Here is a 24,563-nt window from a genome sequence, read left to right on the forward strand (position 1 = left end):
TATAGCTTAAAACAAGCCGTAAATACCAGGCTGTATTCCACGTGTGTAGATACAGCTGGAGCCAAACTTGATAAGTCAAGCTTGAAATATAGCTTGAACTCTGCCAACTTTGATGTTTGTTTCAAGCTTGAATCCAACTAACAGGCCTGAATATTCCAGCTTTGATCAAGCTTATATACTTGAACTTTACATCTGGAAACAAGTTTGAAACCGGCTTACTGTGCTATCTGGATACACTCTCAACTACATTAAATGGAAGGCATTCTTTAACAACAAGTCTTAAAATCTGTTCGTCTATTTTGGCTCGTTTGGATGATGGCACTGGTCTTGATGCAAATCCAGTAATCTTTGTTTGTCTACCTCACCTACCCAGAACTGAACTGGTGGAAGTGCTGGGTATTTCTTTCACAGATCGTTCATCTTGACGCACTGGCACTGAAATGTCAGATTCCTGAACAGTTGCTGTGGAAACTGAACTGGCTTCGTCACTGCCCAGATTCATAAAAACTGATTTCGAACGAGTTTCACTTAAATTAACTGTTTGGATGTTTATGTCGCAAGTGTCGGTTTAAGCAAGAAGGTGAACTACTTTTAAACAACAACACTGCCGAGTACTAGTTACATTTAATTTTCTCAAGATTTATCTTCATAAAATAATCCCACACCGGGCTTTGTAATGCCATAGCTGAAGACAGAAGAACCAACACGAACTGTACTGGAGGCAGGAAGAAACTGCAGAAACAATGGATACGCTACTGGGATTCCCACATTCCGTTAGTATGTATAATATATACCCGGCCTGCTAATATCCATGCACACACACACACAAAAAAAATCATTGTGGACAATAAGCACATTGACAATAGACTCACAAATAAAGCCACATAATTCGAATAAATAAAATATAAGAGAAAAAAATTTTTGTCCCTCAAGGTGTTTCGAATCATTACTGTAAATCCACCATGCTTCCCAGCCCTTCCTGTTCACCATTACATCATCAATGACCCGTCAATCACATTGCTTGAAAGTACATCCAATTTACGTACATGTCTAAAAACTGCCACTCTACACCTTTTTTAATTCAAAATGTTGTAGGTTTAGTTGCGTTTGTTTAATATGATTATGGTAGATAAACAGAGAAGCATATATTATAGGAGATGTGTAATTTAACTGAATGTTTTTCACACTTTTATTATTTTGAATGCGAATAGTGTGCTTTATTTTATTGTCTGTTAGTGTTTATAGACCATATGTTACGCCATTTCGGAATAGAGCAGTCAATTTTTTTTATTTTCGGAAATCTTAAGCTTCATGCTGTTGTGTGTCAAAAAGATTTCGACACTCTTGAAAGAGTTTGATGAAGTATTATATTAAACGTATTTCCGTATCTGTGCCGTGCCCGAATCTCGTCCGAGACAAAGCGAAATGAAACATGCCTGTTTCGATACAGTTAGTCTGTTCCATTGTTCCAAGCACAAGTGGACTGAAACAGCGTTATTCTGAAACAACGATACAGTTTCTGTGGCTGACTCGGGATCGAATCTGGTCCCGTATTCCGACACAGAGTGGAACGAAACACCAATATTTCGAAACAGTGAAACATAGCCGTTTCAAAACACTGAAACAGTTCCACGTATCGATACACTGTATCGAAACATAGAAACAGTGGGCAAGTCTTGTAGGCACTCTTTAAAGACCTTGCTGTGACTGAAGTGGTGGAGGGGTTGAGTAAAGGGCACTATGCAATAGTGATGGGCTAAACTGCGATTTTCCGATATCAGTGATTTCTGTGAATGCTACTTTTCAGTATCTGCTATTCTTAACTGCGATTTGTCGCAGTTAAGAGTCGCAGTCAAGGAACATAGGTCGTGTATCCCTCCGCCACTGCTATTTCTGCGATTTCTGCTACTTCCGCGATTTCTGCTACTTCTGTGACTTCTGCTACTTCTGCGATTTCTGTGACTTCTGCTACTTCTGCGATTTCTGTGACTCCTGCTACTTCTGCGATTTCTGCGACTTACTACTGTATGAAAAAGTTACATCTGTCAACACGGAAAATTGCATCGCAACAAACCTGTCATTGGCAAGTATGTTTTACGTTTTTTCTTCCGTTGGCTTTAATTTTGTATTAAAGAAACAACTGTGAAAATATTAATAGTGTAATTAATATGTAAGTAGCCGTACAGTACCGTAATAGTTCGTATTTAGAAAATGAATTCTAACATATTGTTATGTTCACAGGTACCTGAACTACATTTCAGTCACTCAGTAAAGTGATAACTGAAAATATCATTGTCAACAGATCTGAAGAAATTGCCACTGCATCTTTAGACCGTTTTCGTCAGACGATAGGTTAGTTTCTAAGCGTTTCGATGGACTTAATTACTTCAGTGAGATCGTTCTTGCAAATGTGATATTCATTATAGCAAATATTAGCAATCTACTCTGTCAATTATACTTCTAGTAATTAATGACAGCAAAAATTGTTTAATAATCCTTGTGTTTTTGCAGACACAGTTCTGACTCTGATTACTGGTTGCTGTACGTATCTATCCACATCAAGGCTGTTGGGAGGGACTCGTGAAGATTCAAGACAGCTCTTAGAGGATTTTCAGTTTAAAAGTGAAACAATTGTGAAATAAGTGTGTTAATGATTAAGCTGTGTTTTATCGAAGTTGTTGTGCGATTTTAAAGGAATAATAAATGTCAAATACAGTGAGTGAATAATAAAAATCTCATTTTCCACATGTTTAAGCCGTCCTATACCCATAATTTTCCGCCACTTACTTATTGGTAAACACTTGTTGGAGAGCGACATGCCCCCCCCCCCCGCCCCCTTTCTCCACAATCTTGGTGTGACACTGACCTGTAACATATCCCGAAGTCTACAATATGCATTTTGAGGCTGTTGATATGAAAGTGGGAAGTACAGATCTTCCAGTTAAATCAGGAATAGCTTAAGTGCATTACTTGAAAGTAACACAGGAAAAGCTTACTTATGTAGGTGGTAGTAGTGTCGGCAAAAAGTTCTTGTGTGTGAAGTTGCCATGTAGAACACCAGGTGTAAAACTTTTCTCCCGAGTCTTGAACTGTGTCGTAACAAAAGTGAGGCATTCATATGACTGTTTTCATTTCTCTACACTTATACAGATGTCTGAGTTCTGCTGTGTTAACATTGCAAAGTCCTGTAGGCATGTGGAGTATTAACCAAAACTGTCATATTGGAAGCAGAATCAAACACATTTGTTACGTTACTTGATATTTTCAGGAGAAAACGGCAATGTTGCTTCTTATTAATATAATACATTCAGAGTCACAGCAGTATTTGACCAACCATAACTGATGCTGAATGTGCATGTCGTCATATAATATGAAAGGCTTATTTCAATAGTGGTGCAAGTCCATTACCTCCACTTTTCTGTCTATAATGCTTCTGAAATTAGTGATCCAAACAAACATAAATAAAGGTTCATCTCTAGCAAGAAGCCATATGCTTGAATATTTCTGGTATCTCAACTGCAGATTTTTCAGCGCTCATGTAACTTTACGACTCTATATCTCAAAATTAACAAAAATGGACTTGTACCACTATTGAAATAAGCCCTTCATATGCACACACAGCACATCGATCTCGTGAGGCACAAGGCTCTCATAACGAAGTACGTACGTCGGTCAACAGATGACACTAGGAAAAGTATGTTAACTGCGCTTTTTAGTTGCTACTTGCGACTCTTAGTTGCGATTTGTCACAGAAATCGCAGTTTGACTCGGTAGCGAATAGCGTAGTATGAACTTTGCTCAACAGATGGGAGTGCTAACTGCGCTTTTTAGTTGCTACTTGCGACTCTTAGTTGCGACTTGTCACGGAAATCGCAGTTAGACTCCATAGCGTACCGCAGAGATGGGCGTAGTACGAACTTTGACCCACAGATGGCACTGTTAACCGCGCTTTTTAGCTGCTACTTGCGACTCTTAGTTGCGACTTGTCACGGAAATCGCAGTTAGACTCCATAGCGTACTGCAGAGATGGACGTAGTACGAACTTCGGCCAACAGATGCCACTGTTAACCGCGCTTTTTAGTTGCTACTTGTGACTCTTAGTTGCGACTTGTCACTGAAATCGCAGAAAGCTGTGCTAAATTCGACCAATAGATGGCTCACGTATTTGAATGTGAAATACTACTTGCGACTGCTAACTGTGACTGAAATCGCAGTTAGATTTTGTAAAGTTGCTACTGTGATATCTGTGACTTCTCAGTCACTGCGATTTCTAACAGATACGCGATTTCCTGCCCACCACTACTATGCAAGTATGCACACTATAGGTGGGCCAAACGGTAATTCTGGAGTAACCATTATCACAGTTCCAGTTATTCTTTGATCACCGTTATTGTTAACGGTAACAGCCAAGTTATGTTTCGCTAGCGAATACCGAATACTCCGAGGGGCTACAGTTAAATAACGACATATTTGGAATTCATCAGTTTAGTTATCAGTATAACTGCGAGTAGTGTGAAATGGCAGGAATGTCGTATGAATCGTGTCATAATCTTAGCTTATTAACTCCGGGTACATTTTAGTTGATGTTAGAACGATTATTAGTGCTTCATATTATATGTTTGTAGGTTATCGGTCCCTATTAGAAATATTATCTTCACAGCTGCAACAGAAAGTACGCGGAACAACGCCACAGCACTGTTTAAGTAAAATGTTAACAACGAACGTTTTTAAGTATAAAGTAATATGTAAACTGAGTACTGTTGGTTAAATTCGAAGCATAATTTCTTGTGCTGCTCACATAATAGAATAAAGTGTACAGCCTTGTAATACAACAAAAAATATACGTAATGTGACAGATTCGTTTACTCCTGTGCTGTAAAAGGTAGTCCTCATGGGGTTAAGTGTGAGTACGCTAATCCAAGTTTTATGTGAGATTTGGAAACTGCTCGATTTCTCCAGATACTGCATGTTACAACATATGAAGACATGCAGATCGAAAAGGTTGACAGTGTTACATTTCTGGGGCTACAACTCGATAATAAATTCAGTTGGGAAGGGAATACCACATTTTTTCACTCTATTATTTCATAAGGGAGCATCTGTGGTAACTCATGAAACATAGCAAAAGTTTTTCGCATGTAAAAGCGTGTAATAAAATTCGTTTGTGGTATAAATTCAAGAACATCATGTAGGAACCTGTTCAAGGAACTTTGTATTCTAACCACTGCTACCTAGTATATTTATTCCTTAATTAAATTTGCTACAAGTATTTCCAACCAATAGCTCAATACATAATATCAGTACTAGAAATAGGAACAGCAATCTACATAAAGACCTAAAATCACTTACCTTGGTCCAAAAGGGGTCCAATATTCAGGAACATGCATTTTCAATAAACTGCCAGCAAGTCAGCAACCATTAAAAACTTGGTTTCAGATAAAGCACGGTTTACAGTGAGCTTGAAAGACTTTTTGATACAGAAGTGTCTGATTCCACCTGTCATCAATATGCCGGAAATGGCTATTTTAAGTGTGTCTATGATGTCACTACATACACATGGCAACAAACATGAAGATGCATATAAATAATACAATAACATCTCCCACCAAAAATACAATCAAACCAACGGGACAACTGCGGGAAGTTGGGGGTTTTAGGGTCAGGACAAGCTAGTAAAAAAACACACCGTGATCCCAAAACACAAAATGAAGTACAAAAAGAAAAAAATACAGCATTCTGCTACACCAACAAAAATCTGCAGGACTCGGACACTTCCCTTGAACACTATAGGTCAACCATAGGTGACCATACCAAAACACCAATACCCACAACTAAAAGTACGAAAATTGGAATCGGACATTTCCCTTGACCTACATACCTCAGATGATACCAAAACATCAACACGTACAACTATGAAAATGGGAATCGGTCATTTCCGGTGAGCTATATAGGTCCACCACAGCTACTGATGCCAAAAAACCAACACCTACAACTGCGAAAAATAAAACCAGAATCCCAAAAGTTCACAAATCAATCATCCCTACATAAATTAAATCACATTCAATACTCCATAAATACACAAATCATCACAGTTAGAAAAAAAAATTAATTACCACCAGCAAATTCCGACACTTCAAACTAGGTCGGCCAGCCCCCTCTCCCCCCCCCTCCCCCCCACACACACACAAAAACCAACTCATAAACACCGTGCCATGATGACATTCACACACCACAACACCTTTACATCGAAGCAGACGGGTGGAATCGGACGCTTCCATTGAGCCCTCCTTCTACTCTGTAGATGAATTTCGTAACGGAGACTGATAGACCAGCTTAGGTAAAAATTCTGCTATATTTCAGTTTTGACAGCACTTGGTTGCAACAGTCGAGATCGTGTATTCTGTGTATGATAAATTTATTAAAAGTGCGTAACTGTGTTTTATCCTGACAGTGTATCAATTCTATAAATATTAGCTGTTACTGTAATATATTCACATATTTTGACAATCTCCTGACAAATGATGAGGATAGTAATTATTATATTCAACTGTATTATGTTATACTTTCTGACATGTTATTTGTCATTTGCGATGGCCAGCGGCTATTTCCGAAGAAGTACGTAAATATATGTTCGCTCCAGTAACTATCGTCACTGATATATCACCGGACAGGCGTCTAAAGCTAGCGAAATGAGGGATGTTCAACTACCAGACCTACCGATAGATGGCTCTAGCGTGTGCCGGCAAAAGATCATATCATTGGACATTGAGTGTTCGCCAGAAATCACTGGTGTCCGCCATATCTGAATTTGGCAAAAAACGAAGTGTCAAAACACGGATGAAAATGTTTTTCGTTCTGCGCCCTCTTAAGTCTTTTATATTGGATGTTCTAGACATCTACACATCAACATAATGAAGTGTTTCTGATCTAGCGAGAAAAAACAGTGACAGTTCTGCTATGAAATTCCTAAATTCGAGTGTGTTTTGGAAGTTTGAGAAGCTGACCTATAAATCGTTTACTATTAATTTTATGAGTACTTATTTGCCCATATTCAAACACTATTTAAGATTCAATGGAGGTCAACAAATTACCTTACTTCCCAAAGCTTTTAACTACAGGTATAATTCGGAAAATCAAGTTTGGAAAACAGTGAAGACGTCTCTTAAAAAAAAAAAAAAAAAAGGTGACATAGTTTGCTTAGGGGTATCTTTACTGACAACAGAAATTACAATTGAACTATTAAAGTATTACTTACGTATAAACGGAAATATTGTTATTTTTCTTTATCTGAAGTGATGCATTACCGATCTGCATATATGCTGACACTAATTGCAACATGCACTTACGAATGTGGCCCTCTCTTTGATAAGAAATGTAAATGCCATGATTTTATTAACGCCTGTGCGTGGCATGGTGTATTTTAACTGAGTAATAAGGTAGAAGCACCAGTTTTTGACAGTGCTTCAGTCTTTGATACGAGACAAGAAATACATTTAAATGAGAAACATAAAGGCCAACGTTAAGGCTCCTCCTAAATGCATGACTTGCATCATTTGGAAGTCAAGTCTAGTAATAATATGATACTGGACTGATCCATGATGATGTAGAAAGTGAAGGAACTTGTTGAAAATAACATCGATCACAGCTTTTAGTTTTAAGGTTGGGGTGTCTTAAAACTGTAATTTTCCTGTCTGACACCCAAACAATGACTGGTACCATGGTTTTATTTTAAAATTGAATTCAAAAATGTCAATGAGCAAAGTTAATTACACTATGAATTACAACCATGGAATTTTATTTCTGTGAATCTTTGTTCCAGTTTATGACATGGTGTCAATCACTGGAATGACTGGTTGTCAGTATAGGGCCCAAGAAAAGAACAAACCTGAAAGCGAAAGCTGCAGAAGCTGGCCAGACAGGCACCCCAATGGCTGATACAATCTGTGTGAGACAAGGGTGACATTATATTGCAAATTTAGTGTAAAAAGTTCCATATTGTCTGAATCTGTCCTATACTGACAGCACATTCTAGTCCAGTCGATTTTCTTCTCTGCAAAAGTACACTAGCCGATACCAGTGGCACAAAGGTAGGGCCAAATTACAAACTATCCCGTAACAACAGAAGTATTGCTGGACAATGTACAGTAAATAATACGTAATAACCTGAAAAATTCAGAATTGGTTTGAAGAAATAGAACAGTATTTGGAAAGAGAGTAACATTTTGAAAATAACAAATGACGCAAGTATAGTTTTCAGTTCTTATGAAAGCTCGCTCAATTTTTTTTTTTCCCTGTCTCTTCTCCATTCTCAAGGGGAAAATGTGATAACATAAAAGTGCAAGAAAGTTGTGTACAATGTTGGAAATGATGAAAAAGAAAATCTCATTATGCTTTAACAGCATATGCTGCTGTAAAGCTTTAAAGCTTGCTCCTCCTAAGAACATGATTTCCTCCCATCTCTCTCTCCCTCCTCCATGTGAAGAGTATTCCTGGAATAATAGCTAATAGCATACCAAGAACATGAGGGTGTTTTCTGGTACAGACGTCTGATACAACTATTCCACAGCAAAACTTTCTTTCAATAGGTGTGGTACCAGTGCACTCCCATAGGATAACAGAATATTATGTCCTCCAGGAATCACATTGGGTACACCACATTGAGCATAAACTGTACAGCAACTACAACGTTTTGTGAGCAAGTAATACCAGTCAGTATCTTTAATTTTACCATAACTCTTGACTCCCATAATTACCTGCTTATATGAGTGCTTGTACTACAGGTTATTGGTAAAGCAAATACTAACTGAATAGGTCTTCGCACTTTCAATACTTAGCAGAAATTCTGAAAAAGTAAATTGTTTTATTACTGTATCACCTCTATGGTGACTTAAGAGGTACTGACTGGTTTATTTGAACATTTAATAGAAGCCTTCTTTTTACTTGCTATTGATAAAGAGCCATTCCAAGTTCTGTACTGAACAGTCTCTCGCTTTTTTCATGAGGTTTGTTATTCTGTACACTAATATTTCTTCTTCTAAAGGGTAAATAATGCATTCAGACATGGTTGGTATTAAAGATAATTCATGAAATAAATTATATTTGAACCAGAAACACGTGTATGTTCAGATTCCAAAATGTCTGTGAATTTGAGTTACAAACTTTTTTAATTAGGAATATGAAGAGCACAATACTTTGGGTCTGCAATAACTCAAATGTAAAATACTTTAGCTCCCTATGGAAAACTTTGTTCTTTACATGACTCGTGCAACTGCTTTCACTGTTAATGGAAAACTAAATGGTTTATGTTAAAGTTAACTAGCAAAAAGTGTAACCATTGTTACATAATTTCTGTGAAGTAAGACTCCTTAATGTTAATTCCTTCCTTTATCATAACTTGATAATTTCAGGTCCGTATGGGACATATGAACTAACAAAATGAAATGCTTTTATTATTATGACCAAACAAAATCTTTTTAACATGTAGTACACACTTCAAATCAGCAAAAAGTGTAACTGTATAACTAAGGTAAATGTTGATGAAAATTAGGCATGTAACATGAAGACTGAAATTTCCTAGATTTCCAAGTGTAACTATAATCACTGTATTCTGTACTTTGTGGTGCTAGAAAGATAATTCTATAAGATTATTTGCATTCTCCCCCCCCCCTTCCCCCCCCCCCCTACACAGGAAATTCAGAAAATTAGGTTTTGCCTTACTCAGGCCCCATTATTCTAGAATGGTTCTAAAGTAATAAGAATGCTTACGATCAATTGGAACATTGTGTTCATTCTAGGAAGTATTACAACAAGAATTAACAGAGTAATGATTTTATTGCTCTTATGTTGCAGATTATCCACCTAACATTACTGTTTGAAACATAGGGCTACTGCATATTCCATTAGATCACACCCATCCTGTGATTAAACTGTTTTCTTAAAGTGAAAAATTCAAGTTAACATAGTTATTGAGGGAAATATTTTCTCACACTGAAAGCCATCTGTCAAAAAAGTCTCAGAACATTTTTTTTTCATTAATTTCACACAAATCACCTGTTTTTAATGCAAGTGCATATTTTGTAACACCAAACATCTTAAAATAAGCTTATATAATAAACAATTATAATTTTGTTACAATATCTACACAGGATGTAAAGAGTTAATTTTACTTCAATGTGATTCATCCTTTGAAGTTCATCATTACACAACAACAAAACCTATGGACAAAATAGTTTTAAAAAATCTGTCAAAATGTCACACCCATCTGCATGGAATGTCCCATTACATAATCTTTTCCAATTTGAGCACTATACATGATTAAACAATATGAGTTTGTTTAACTTCTGCCTTATACTTGATTTGTTGTTTAAAATTTTCTCAGCAGACTTTTTTTCCATATGTTTTTAAGCATATGCAGGAGTACAGGGATGCAATCTTACAAACAAGTTGAGTCTGATGTAAGTCCTCAATCCCAATTTCATAATAGTAATCATGACCAAGAGCAGGAAATGGGTAAACTACAAATTTATTTGTAACACAATGCAAAATCTTGGCCTGTATATATTTGTCGCCTATCCCCAGCAATCACAAACATCTGAAACGGTTTCTCTGAGTATTCTATAACAGAGTACATGCAGTCACTCGTTTTAACCAGTTTTCCCCGGTTAACAAAATTTACAAATGCATTTTTATTGGCCATATTGGGAAAAGCTTAGAGAGCATCACATTCTAATGCAGATTTAACTACTGGTGGCTTCAGTATGTGAAGACAGTCTTTGCATGTGCTCTGCCTTGAAAGGTGCAATGACACATACCCTGCAATATAATAGAGTATATTTTGCTTGTAAAATGAGAACTTAATTTTATCATCAAGAAGTGCACACCACTTTTCTACTTCATTTTCTGCAGCACTTTCATCGCTTTCTGCTACATGCTTTCTTGCATGAAAATCACAAACAGTTGGCAAACAACACACATTAAAATTTGAGCAATTCCCATTCATTGCAGTGACACTGTTACCAAAGAGCAACTTTCTCATGGCACATTTGAACTGGTATGCATTTGGATTGTTGTTCCAATCACCTCTGGACCGAATGCAGGGAAAAAAACCTCTATGTGGTCTTGTGACAGTTTATATGTTAGCAAATACTTCAGAGGAAATTCAACACGAAACATACTTGCCAGAGCTATGTGCCTGACTGATTGCACATTGAAAATTATCCAAAAAGCAAAAGTATTTCTTGCATGGAGCAGCAACGGAACACCTATGATTTTTCAGCTTTTGATATAATTTTCAGTGTCTCTGAAAATACCAAGCCAATAAGAATTGTCGTCAAGTCTCAGGGGGCTCTTGTAACCTTTACCTAATGGATTTCTGGAGTTCAGAATATCAAAAATTCTATCAATACAAAAATTCTACTGTTGCATTCACTTCCTGTAAAATTTAGATCACCAACCCTCCTCAAAAACTCCATACTATCTGCCACACTAGAACTCAAAGTCTGTGCAGCTAATGAAACATTCATTTTCCTATTTACAAAACTTAGGCTGTATGTTGTCCTGATAGTTTGTTGGCAAATGTCATACCTTCTTCTTGTTGTACCTTGTTCAATTGCTCAATGAAATGCCATCCAATAATGCCAGTTGGAGACTCAATAGCAGATACTTCTGCTAGAGCATTTCTGGCTAACTTAATCATATGACATGTCCAAGATACAATGAACATTGTATTTTTCCACAAGGAAAGTGGCTTTTAAAATCACCCTTGGAAAAATTTAAAGTACAGCCAAGTGAACATAAAGTGCTTATATTTACCTTGCAGCCATCACATGTAACACACCAAACCCTAATGCCAGAACTGTGCAGCCTCTCTAAAGCAGATTTTATCAGTGTGGCCTGATTATTTGCCTGTACACCGCTGATAAATAAATATGCAATTGGGCATTTAAATTTGCCTTTAATAGAGACAAGCATGAAAACCAGAGCCTCAGATGCCTCTATTACTTCTTTTAACTGAGGCACTTCCCCACCAAAGTCCATAAAACCTGTGTATCACTTAGTTCCTTGGTCCAAACTACTTGCTTCCTAATTGCCATACTGTCTACTATTAGACATGAATCGCTGAACTGGTCCCTTACAATTGGGTTCAAATCAATGAACTTAAAAACATCTTTTAAATGGCCAGGTTCACAGTCTACACTTGCCACCAATTTGGAAATCAATGATTTATGGGGCAGAGGCATTAATTTTTGCAGGTATGCATATGCTGCTGGTGAATAAAAGTACACAGTCATCGCAAACATTTTCACATTTGTTGTGTATCTATTACCCTTTGACGAGAGAGAGTTGTTCACTAAATTGCACACTAATTCCACTTGTGTTCCTTTCTGATGATTGAGGAAGTTATGTAACTTCTCAGGAAGATGCCCCTCCTCCTTCAATGAACTTATGATGTCATCCATGGAAAACACTTTCTTCTCTCTTCTTAGAAGTTTTTCACGGACGCACTTCAGTTTACGTTTTAATTCGTGCACAATGTCTGAGAAAAAATTGCAAATTTCGGTCGCCTTGTCTTCCATTCCTACTTTCGACTGTATACCACAATCAATTACTGAAGAAGCAACTGCACTCTGAAATAAAGAAATAATTTCGTTATATATGATTGAAATAACTCAAGGCATGATGAAAAAATATTATAAGAAAACTTTGGGGGTGTGAAAACATCCTTATACTAACGTTTTCGACACAATTCGCAGCTTCTGCATTGGATAAATGGGTCATGCTTTCCACGCAAGAATTCTCATTGACAACATTCTCCACACAATCAGTAGCTTCTACAGTGGGCAAATCGAGCACGGATTCCATGACAGAAAGCTAAAAACAAAAATATGGACCTGTATTACAACATTGCTTAGACCTATGTAGCCCATTTGTGTCCGTACAAAATAAGTTCACAAAAGCAAAAAGCACACACATAGCAAGGAAATTAATTAGCTACCTCAAATGGAGAAGCATCGTTGTCACTCAAAATCCTAACAACATGTCGTCGTGGCTGTTTACTTGGTGGCATCAAATGTGTCGGAAAGTCAAAAACTGATGGCACTGCTTCGGGTTTGAGACGTTTCTTCCACGTTCCAGGGCTCACTACGTAATCATCTTGTCGGAAATGGTTTCCGCAAAGAAAACTGCAAGACATAGGATTAAAAACTTTCCGCTTCACGGAAGTAATCCACTTCTTCAGCAGCTCTGGGTGGTTTAGAGGAAACCTGTTCAAAAACATCTAATTAGCAAACGCACTAAGTCTGTATTGTATCAGTAATCCTATTACCTGTGAAATGGTAAGTCACCTCCCTTACTCCCTCGCTTCGTACAATTGAAAGTGGAACAAGAAATTACCATTTCCATAATCCTTAATTCCTTATACACCGTACAGACCGAGAGAAACTTCTTGCCAAATTCGAATATGGCGGGCAATACAGACGACAGTAATCAGCTGGTAGAGCCATCTATCGGTGGGTCCGGTAGTTGAGCATCCCTCATTTCGCTAGCTTTAGACGCCAGTTACCGGGGTCTAAGACTGGAGTCACTGTGTCAGGAACACACACACACACACATAGTTATTCCGTTACCAACTTCCAGGCTACCTGTATTGGTAGCCCGATAACTGCCAGAGAGCGAGAACTGTGAGCCAATAACGATAACTGCCAGAGGAAAATACCGATCTCTGACAGTTATTTCCATAGTCGCTCGAATTCCTTATGGTACCTCTCTTTATACTACCCGTCCAACCTATAATCTATATTGACATATGAGGCGGTGGCTTAAGGGAACGACCGTACTTGTTAATGCCTCTACTGCAGCTCCTATCAGCTACCGCTCGGACATTAACTTTATTTAATTGTTTGTGCTAAAAGTAACGAAGGCGCACGATATAGTACACAGTTCTTATCAACAGATGGCGCGCAGTCTCACAGTTATTCCCATGGCCTATAGAACGCCTTCAGAATGGTCTACCCACTCCTTCGTTCCTAGCCATATCACCGATGAGTTGACGGGAAAGTGTAGTACGATCTTCGGTCAACAGATGGCGCGAGGCACTGTTGACAATAGAGATTAGACCGATATTGAAATAACTGCCTGTATAGGAGGAACGGTTATCTCAGTAACCGGTTATTTCTATCAGTTACGTTATTTTTTGCCACCTCTAATGCATACTATTATTCGCTGCAGGCGACTTCACAATCACACAAACAGCTTCCGCTATCCACCTCTACATCTGGAAACATCCAAGCTTTTCAGCAAGCCAGAATAGAAGATGTGGTCACACACTAAAATAAGAAGAAAAATGTTAGCTCTCCATTTTACTTTCTCTATTTTTGAACGCTGGACACCACAAGTTAAAAAAGTGCGTCATCTGTTTAGTACTTTTATTAATTTTGTAGTTGTTGGAATACTAAAGCTATCAATCAAATTATTCAAAAGTAAATATTGTTCTTAGTACCCATATAGTGTACTAACCATTTATTTACCGTCAGATATTCCCCCTTCATTGCTTTATTAAATCGCTTCACACGTTTCTGGATGTATTTTGATTAATGTCCAGTGTGGTATTCTAGGAATGCCAAGAGTAGCTCTCTCCTGTATCAAGAAATCGTAGTGCCACGGTGAGCCTGTCTTCTGCACATACAGCATTTCGCAAGTGAGTATTCTGTTTTGTAATACGATAAGTCCCTTTACTGAGCAAATATTAAAATGCATACTGTATTTGGCTTGCAAAATGTGATCAGTTTGTGTTACAATGTACTTTTCTGAAGTAGTTACTTACGTAAAAGTCTCCTTGCAACATATTAAGGCAAGAATAATTGTAAAATAACTGTAATGCTGTACCTATAAGACATATGACGACACCAACTACATGTGAACATGTTTAAAGGTTAATAAATATTCTATTCTATTATACTCTATGCACTCTCATCCATTCATCAGTAAGGACTTAACGTCCTCTCGTAACAAATTTTGCTGCACGCTTTTATTATTGCGATGTAATACCCATGGCATCACCCAAGTAAGCTTCCTTTTTTTCCCGTCGCTTTTCCTCCAAATGTACACACAATGCAGTTGTGGTACAAGCAACTGCAGGGCATAATAACAAATAGTTGTTATCTGCTATCTTGAAATTTGACGAAAAATATGACGACAGTGTAATACGCCAAATAGCTCCACACCAAAGATCATTGTCAACGAAATTTGACGAATATTTGATCTTTTTTCTTTGTCAAAGAAATATGATAGTGTAAAGCCCGGTCCACACGCAACGATCTGTCTGCGCAGACATCGGCGCAGATGTCTGTACATGCAAAAGATCGCTGCAAATGTTGTGTGTTCACACGACACAAACCCCAATCTACTACTCGCCCGCCATCTGTCGGTGTAGAAAAGAAATATCAGTGGCAAACGTCAAATATTTTGAAATATAGAAATGGAGGAAGTTCTGTTGTGGTCTGTGTTCGCAACTTGTGTTGCAAAAAACATTCAGACCAACCGCAGGAAACAGAGAAAGTGGTCAAAATGGTGTAGACAGTGGAAGGAGAAACTGCCCTTCTCATACAAGTATTTTTTTTCTCATAATATGAGGGGTTACAAGCTTTAAGAGATAATTATAAGTTTCGACATCCATCCGCAAATAATTTCGCCAGTTCGCAACGAATTTTTTTTTTATTACCGTTTCTCTGTTTGTCGAGGCGTCAACTGCCCGCAATTTTTCTATTAGAGCATTGTATGCTGCTGTCTTTTTATCTCGGTCACTATATTCTTTACTTTTAATCTTCCACAAACATGGGTGGTTTCTATATATTTCAATGAATTCACTTGCAAACTCTCGAGAACACTGACAAGTATCAGCCATTTTAATGCCCTGTGTGCACTAATACAAACACTAGACTGAGCAAACAGCTGTTTCGCGCCAGATTTGCGGCGATCTCCTGTCCACACGCTCCAACTTGTCTGCGCAGATGTGGTTTGAACCCACAGATTTGAGAGGTTTCGCTCAAACCTCCAACTCCAACTTCCAGGTTTGCACACACCTCATGTTGGTGCAAATCTTCTGTCTACACGCAACGATCTGTCTGCGCAGATGTGATGTGCGCAGACATTTGCGCAGACAGATCGTTGCGTGTGGACGGGCCTTAATGCCGGCCTAACGAAATTTCATTGCGAACCTTATCGTTGGAGTTTCCCAAGCAGAAAAAGTAAAATCTCGCTGTGACCTCCTTCGAAATTTGATGACAAAACATTGTTGTCACTTTGTATTTTTCGTACCTCTTTTATTTAGATCGTTGGAGTTTCCCAAGCAGAAAAAGTAAAATCTCGCTGTGACCTCCTTCGAAATTTGATGACAAAACATTGTTGTCACTTTGTATTTTTCGTACCTCTGTTATTTAGATACCGTACTTCTTTACCAACAGTCGGTTTTGTGTGTTCTTTTTCTGTCGCCTTTTCATCGCAATAAACGCAACAGAAGCTCCCAAGAAAAGAAGAAAATTCAAAGCAGATTGGATGCACAACGAGGCAACGTGTGAACAAGAGAACGTCTTGTGTACATGCGTTCTTTCCACAAATTTTTGTGAATGTCCTCTTATTCCCGTGCGTCTGCGATTACGCATGGCGGAAGAGGCACGGAGAGGATGGTTCACTGTGTACTAATTATATGAGAAGTCTTGTTAATTATTCTTCCAGCGTAAAGTAATACCCGAACAAGCATCGAGCCAACAACATGCATTCCGTCTGGAATTGATTTAGTGTTAGGTATATGCTCAGGAAGTTGCCGTGTATTATTCTTGTGCCAAATTGTGGAAACAAATTATGGGACTTCACATCTGTGGTCATCAGTACCCTAGAACTTAGAACTACCTAAACCTAACGTTAGTTAAGGACATCACACACATCCATGCTCTCGAGGCAGGATTCGAACCTGCGACCGTAGCGGTCTCACTGTTCCAGACTAAAGCGCCTGGAACCGCTCGGCCACATCAGGGGGCCCAAGTTTGAGCAACGAAGTTAATGTGTCAAAACAAAACATTTATGTCATTACCGATACCGTACTGATTTTTTAAGTTGACGCAAAGTATTTTGTTTGTTCTGTACGTAAAAAGAAATGCATGTAAAACTTGCTGTTTAAGTCATTTCATCTTGTTATCAGATCCATTGTGTTCGAATATTTTTTACACTCTCAGACCGGCACCGGTATATGTAGCAGTTTATGTTTCTCTCTCTTTAGTAAACACGAAAGATTCGCACTAAAAATTATACTGATTACTGAAGCTAAAGATTATACCGATACGATCGCTACCTGCAGGCCAACTGACGCCGTAAACACTGCCGTCAAGCTAATGCTTGCTTTCGTTATATGCTGTTGTCAAGGCGATGCGAAATCAGTTGTTTTCAACACACTGCTGAAAAGTATGATGTGGTAGCGTCCCTTTTTAAGAGTGACTATTCGTAATTAACTAGTATTTCACAATGGATGGAAGTGGTGACTTCCTGACACGATCCTCTCAAGATGATGAAATACGAATGACAAAGAAGTCCCTGCGAAAAATCTGCAAGGAAACCAGCTTATATTTAACACCACATTTAAACGACGTTTTGTATCTACATTATAAAGGTTTCAGTAAAATAGAGAACCTAGAAGAATACACTGGACTGAAGTGTCTGTGGTTACAAAACAATGGCATTGAAAAGATTGAAAATCTGGAAAAGCAAACAAATTTAAAATGTCTCTTTTTACACTATAATTTAATTGAGAAAATCGAAAATTTAGAAGTGCTGCAAGAGTTAGACACAGTGAATTTGAGCTATAATTCAATCAGAAAATTGGAAAATTTGGATACTTTGCCAGTACTGAATTCATTGTACATAACACACAACAGACTTGAAACTGTTGAAGACATAGAAATTCTGGCAAAATGCAAGCAGCTGAGTGTTTTGGACTTGTCCTTCAATCGTTTGGATAGCCCTGACATTGTTAATGTGTTTGGTGCAATGGAAAACCTTAGAGTTCTGACTCTGACGGGAAATCCTGTACTCAAACACCTTTCCCCATACAGAAAGCTACTAATAATGAACTGCAAACAATTATTACATCTAGATGAACGTCCTATATTTGATAAAGACAGAGCGTGCACCGAAGCATGGTTTGCAGGTGGAGAGGAAGCAGAAAGGAAATTAAGGCAAAAATTTATACAAGATGAGCAAGACAGATGCCTCAGAAGTGCTTTGGCACTTATAGAAATGCGAAACAAAAAGGTTGCAGAGAGAGCTGCACAAGTAGCCGATGACACTTTGCAGTGTATTGCATTACTATTTTCAGAATATTCCCAGGTGTCCTACACTTTTGGGACGGCAGAAGATGCACCATTAGACACTACAGATAGCCATTCTGAAGGTGTAAAAAATAGTAACATTAATGATGAGAAAACTGAACAAAATGTGCAAGGTATAGTATATAATAAGACACTATATAAAGAAATTGTAAATAGTGAAATGTATCAAAATCAGTGTAATATGTGTCAGAGCCTCATACGTAATTCCAATACTGTTCATTCTGTTTCAGAGCTTGGAAAGCCAACGGTTTTAAAGGAGGCTAATGATGCAGAGTCCACGCATAATGTTGCCCCCAACAACTGTGCATTTAGTTTAAATGAGATTAATACTGAAGATAAAAGCACCTTTGAAAGCTATGACAAAGGAACTGTAGTGGTTAGAGAACAAGAAGATCTAGGAACTTTGGAACAATGTGAAAAGACACATGAGATGGATGGATGTAAGACCAGTGTATGTGAGGGAATCAAAAGACATGACACTTGTGCTGCAAATAATACAGAATGTACACAGACTGAGGTAGAATATAGTTACGGGGATGATCTAGTTGGCCTGACCCATAGTCAACATGATCATCAAACATTTGTTTCTTCTGTTTGTGGTCAGATTGTTTCTGTACATCCTGAGCAACAAATACTCTGCCAAGTTTGCAATGAAAATACAGCAGGAGAAGAGGAGAAGATTGTGGAGGATAGCAGGGAAGGTGAATGTAATAGCTCGGCTTACTGTGATAGTGGAAATGCAATAGTTTACGACTGCACAACAGAACATGCGGTAAAAGGCCATAGGAAAATAGTTGTTCCTGATCTTTCATGTGATATTCAGTTTACAGTACAAAAAGAAGGAAACAGCACAATATGCAATATTAGCAGTTCCACCCCTGAAAAAATGAAACCAGATTGTTCTAGCAATGGAGCTTTGGAAAAAGAAAGTCGTAACAACTCCAGAGTTGATTGTAATGTTACTGAAGAAGTTTACAGAGCCAGTGAATCACTTGTCTTTTGTGCCTCTGAGGAAAATATGTTACTGCATGATAGTGATATACCAACAAATCTATGCTGTCTGGAACTTGAAGTCATCAATGATGCTCAAAATCAAATATCTGCTTGTGGTCCTCAACAAGATAATGTTGCAGATGAATATGATGCTGATAGAATAGTGGCCCAAAAGACTAAAGAAGATGGATGTATTGCAATGGAGAAAGAGGAGCAGCAGATTGATTATGCAGATTACGGAGATGAAAGGACAACTTGCTGTAGGGATCAAGTATTACACTGTACACCTTTTACTAAAGGAGCACATTTGGAAAGTGAAACTAGAAACATTTTAGAATACAATATACAAACTACAATTGACACATGTAAAGCAGATGTGTGTGCCCTTGCCTTACACAATAAAGAAAAAGTTTCTGAATTAGCAACTGATTCTGTTCTGTCAGTTAATGCAGAATCAGAGAAAAATACATGTGACAGTGACACAGTAAGTTGTGAATGCAAGAGAACTTGCCAAGAAACTAGCCCTTCTCCCCCCATGAAAAGACTTGACCAAGAAAACAAAATAAATATTCAACTATTTGAGGAATCCGAGTGTCTTGATAACAAAACAATAGCTTCACTTCACAATGACAGTACATTGCCACAAAATGTAGAGTGCCCGTATTCAGACCTGGCTTCCCAAAAACAAGAAATGTCTAACTGTTCTCAGCAATTTCCAGAAAATGTGAAAGATAATAATTCCAATCCTATCTGGATGACAGGATACAAGAAAAATGATATATCCTTGGACAAAGAAACAAAAAAATTAAGTGAGAATGCATAATATACTTCTGTGCTTTTAAAATATATAAACATATTATTTTACAACTTATCAGAAAACTGTTGTTGTTAATTCATCATTCTCAAATAGTTTGAAGACTGCGTGAAGGTGGATGGTCATATTGTGTGTTTCTGTTTGATTTACAAAGGATAATTTTGCTTATGCGAGATTGTTTTTGACAGAATAATATATTTACAGTCAAATTTAAATTAAAATTAATTGCGACATTGGAAAATGTACACAACAAAAATTTTAACTAGAAGTGAGAAAAACGTGTGTTTAAATTTAAATATAATTTTGTATTTTGTTAATCAGATTGCTTTATGGTGGGTGTAGAGATGATTTCTGGCAACAATTGGATTACATTTCAACACCATAAAATGTAAATAATTATTTTCAGTGCATGATAAAATGCATAATACACCACATATTTGGTAAAGGAAGAATGTACTTCTTATGGAAAGCACTTACTTGTAACATAGTTAAATTGAGTATATGATGAAAACACCGTCTTCCACTTAAATGTAAAAATATGTTCTCAATTTGTGGTAAAATGTTTGTGCTAACATGGCCACTTGTGTGATAATGTTGCCCATCTCTTTGAACAAGCTGCAAACTAAGATTGTTGTCTAGTGGTGTTGCTGACTGTTATTTACAGGTACAACATTAAAAAACGTGCAAGTGTAGTTTGGTCAAGTGACAGATGCAATACTTTTGTTGTTACTAACTGTTGCATTTCAGGCTGCTGAAGATTCATGTGGCATCATTCATGTGACCAACATTATGTAATCATAACTCACATTTATTATTGGTTTATCAAAATAATACACATGCTTCAAACATGTTTTAAATTCCACCTGTCTGTCTTCTTCAAGATCGTTAATAAGTATTCCCTCTTCTTTACTCACTGATTTGTTCAAGATTTTTTTTATAATATATGCAACAATTCCAATGCCAACCATTTCTTTCCTGTGAGAACAAATTGATAAGTAACTATACAAAATAATAATATTTTCCAAAAAAGCAACTTTGTATTTCAAGATGCCTCCTTTCAGCTCAAATCACCACGCCAAATGTTTCCTCACTATTTTTTTTTTTTTTTTTGTAATTCTCCTAAAAATACAATTGTCACAGTCTCCAAATTGTGAGTTTGTTTCTGCCATTATGTCTTCATCGGGCTGAGCCAATTTTTCATTTTGTGATGAGCAAGAAGACGCTCAGAGCCAAAAACATTTTCTCCACCATATGGTATAATTTCTGTAACAATTTCTTGTAAAATTAATCCATTAATGCACAATAATATGAGCCTCTGCCAGATAGTCTATACATATTGCGTGGGTGAGTACTCCAAAAAACCTTAGCTGTGAGTTTTTGTGACAAAGATTTTTTTTTTTTTGAGCATATTTACAGTAAGAACTCTTCTGAGTGCATTGTTGTTTTGTTACAGGTTGAAAGTAATGGAAACGCATTTCATTAAGCAGAAATAATGCCACAATAAGACATTTGGATTGTTCTTGAATTTGTGTAAACATTCCTGTGAAGTGGTCACACAATTATGCTTTTCGTGAACTGTGAGAATTTGTGGCAGCCTTCCTCATATTCAAATGTTCATGCAGAATATTATGAGTTCACTTGAGAATTTTACAGTTTTGGCAGTCTCATGAATTTTTGCTTGGCAGTCTTCCATCAAAATCTCGTGAACTTCGTCCAACATTTCAGCAACTGTGACCTCAACTGAACATTTTGCGTGCCTGGTACCTCTCATGCTCAAACTGAAACAACTGCATGGAAATTTTTTGAACCATGCCATTTGATGGAGTATAGTTCATGTAATACATTCTCAGTGTTTTTCCCATTCCTTCGTTGTCTTACCATGTAAAACATAATGCTTTATCAAAATACAAAACTAAATATTCTCCATTTTTGCAAACAACATGCAACGATGCTTTCAGTTGCTTTCAAAAATGCACTAAGACACAGGTATTGCTGAATTCCTGTGATTAGACACAGAATAGAGGACTCCAGTGCCAGTAAGAAATCTGTGATTTGAGTGTGATTTCTCCTCAGAGTCATGGACTTAGCAATTGCCCTCGTATTTAGCAGTTCTCAGGCGGGAAGTTCGGCTGCCAAGTGCAAGTCATATTGAGTGCGACGCCACATTGGGCCACTTGTGCATCGACAGTGGGGATGAAATTATGATGAGGACAGCACAACACCCAGTCCCTGAGGGGAGAAAATCTCCCACCCCAGCCAGGAATCGAACCCAGGCCCCCGTGTGTGGCATTCCAATGCGCTGACCATTCAGCTAATGGGACGCACTATGAAAAGAATAGATTGCTACTGATCAAATACCAGAGGTGTTGCGTCTCAGACAGGCTGAAAGCTTACATGTTTAGTAATCTTTTGTTGTACCTGTCTGTGACTCAGCACCTTTGCTATATGGGTCATCTTCACGGAGAGTAGCACTCTCACCTATTCCTGATATTGTTGTTGTTACAATCTGAAGTCTCCTAGTTCCTCTAATGCAATTTGCAACAAAAACGTTGTGGGAACAGATAAAATTTGTACACATGCAGAGATTGCAAAACATAGTGTACATTCTGTAGTAAAGGTGTCTCATATGTTGTCTTATGGAATCATCTTCTGGGGCAGTACATCTACAGCGTGTGTGGCTCATGATTTACTTTCTGGCAAAGGCTGCAATCTTTACCGATCAAAACTACCATAGACCTTGGGCTACACTACAGATCAGTCTGTTACCATCATAATATGGCGGGAGGGGGGGGGGAGTAATATCATATTCTAGCCAAGAGTTGACATACTTTTAACTCATTTCCATTTCAAAATCAACTTTTAAATAATATCAAGAGCTAAACCAACATAAGATCTACAGGTAGCATGTTTATCTCTCAATGTCACATTTCCTGACACTTTATCACAACAAATCATGCCACAACAAATGTTTTGGAGAGATTTTTAATGAAACACATTAGCTTCACTGCATGCTTAACACTCTTATGTTTACAATTCTAAACTTGAGACATTGTTCAATATGGGGCATTTATGAGTTTGTTAAGTGAAACAGTGACATTTCTCTAACATCATGGATTTTTTGCTGTGTTTGGTTGACAGAAACAAACCAAGAAGCCACCATGTTGATTTAAGTGTTTGCAAAGCTAGCATATGGTATTTGTTGTTTTTCGTATCAGTACTCGTGTATTATGAAAATATGTAGTTCAAGTGATCTTGCATTAAAATTATTCCGAAATGCATAATTTTCAGTAAGGTTTGCTGTACTAAATAGTCAGATAATGCAATGTTTGTAGAAAAACACGTTACTACCCATTTTTAATCATTTCATTTAGTAAGCAAATAGGTAGTTACAGCAAAGGAAGTGCTTCTTATCACCTGTTAGTGCACATTTTGCTTACCTTAACTCATTTGTTTGTCCTCAAAATCAACTTGTCTCCCATGTTGCAAAGTGGTCTATGACCATTTCATTAAAATTTGGGTGGTTCAGTAGTTCTTATTCAAGTTCATGTTCAAAATTTTTGCCTATTAAATTGCGCACTGAATTCATGTTGTGCTGTTTTCAGATTTGTGGTACACAGCAGTTATTTGAAAGAAAATAATACTCACTACAACTCCATGTGCAATATATTTACAAAAAGGAACTTGCTAATATTAGTAACAGAACATTTTTCGCAAGCTTATTTCCTCTGTTTATTCATGAATGTCTCGATATGTGGCGACATGTATTTAATCATATTCTAGTGGGCTCTACCGAGACATTTGCAGACTCTTAACTACAGTGGACAGAATTGCCAATGTCAGAAAGGAAAAACTATAACACTATCAAAATATTAATACTATATGTTGATTAATGATTCATAAAGCATAATAGAGGCATACAGAGAGAGAGAGAGATTTGATAGCGAAGCTTCAGCTGTTCTGTACATCGCCTTTTGATGCAAGCAGCAGAACATAAAAATCATGTGGAAGTTGGTAGGACACCATTCGGCTATATGAACAAAGCCTTCGTTGGGTCCATAAGACTCATACACCATAGAAGCCACATCCTCAAGCTCTATTACAAGAGCTAACCATATTTTCAAGGCACAACCGTAAGACTAGCTATTGCTTGTTCAAAAATTGCCACTGGACATCAACAGTTTCAAAAGTGTTAACTGTTATTTGTATGGGAAATATTCCAAATGCATCCTAATAATTTACATTCTGAAACACATTACTGAGAAATATATTTTAATATATATTTTGAGGTGGCTCCACCTCCAAGCCTTTAAGAACAAGCCACACCTGATCTAAATTAGATAAAGTGTTTATTCAGTGAAAGTGACTAATGCAAATATTGA

The 24,563-nt window shown here is 37.4% G+C and overlaps 2 protein-coding genes across 2 annotated transcripts; both read left to right on the forward strand.

The window, feature by feature from the left end:
• Nucleotides 1–14,245: 14,245 nt before the first annotated feature.
• LOC126262943 (uncharacterized) lies at nt 14,246–20,197 on the forward strand. Its single transcript, XM_049959882.1, has 3 exons — nt 14,246–14,401; nt 14,613–14,695; nt 18,608–20,197. The coding sequence occupies exon 3, from the start codon at nt 18,808–18,810 to the stop codon at nt 20,191–20,193; it is 1,386 nt and encodes a 461-aa protein (XP_049815839.1). The 5' UTR covers nt 14,246–14,401; nt 14,613–14,695; nt 18,608–18,807; the 3' UTR covers nt 20,194–20,197.
• On the forward strand, nt 17,515–18,631 carry LOC126263466 (dynein axonemal assembly factor 1-like). The gene is made up of 2 exons (XM_049960558.1): nt 17,515–18,495; nt 18,608–18,631. Exons 1-2 carry the CDS (start codon nt 17,515–17,517, stop codon nt 18,629–18,631), a joined length of 1,005 nt encoding a protein of 334 aa, XP_049816515.1.
• Nucleotides 20,198–24,563: the final 4,366 nt, after the last annotated feature.

Source organism: Schistocerca nitens, chromosome 6 (genome assembly GCF_023898315.1).
Source record: "Schistocerca nitens isolate TAMUIC-IGC-003100 chromosome 6, iqSchNite1.1, whole genome shotgun sequence".
Taxonomy (NCBI): domain Eukaryota; kingdom Metazoa; phylum Arthropoda; class Insecta; order Orthoptera; family Acrididae; genus Schistocerca; species Schistocerca nitens.

What these genes read in the sequence shown, in the direction of transcription:
- LOC126263466 (XM_049960558.1), top strand. Translation starts at nt 17,515, where the DNA reads ATGGATGGAAGTGGTGACTTCCTGACACGATCCTCTCAAGATGATGAA. An exon ending in AACAAAATGTGCAAGGTATA is followed by an intron (nt 18,496 to 18,607) that starts GTATATAATAAG and finishes ATTCTGTTTCAG; the next exon opens with AGCTTGGAAAGCCAACGGTT.
- LOC126262943 (XM_049959882.1), top strand. Translation starts at nt 18,808, where the DNA reads ATGGATGGATGTAAGACCAGTGTATGTGAGGGAATCAAAAGACATGAC.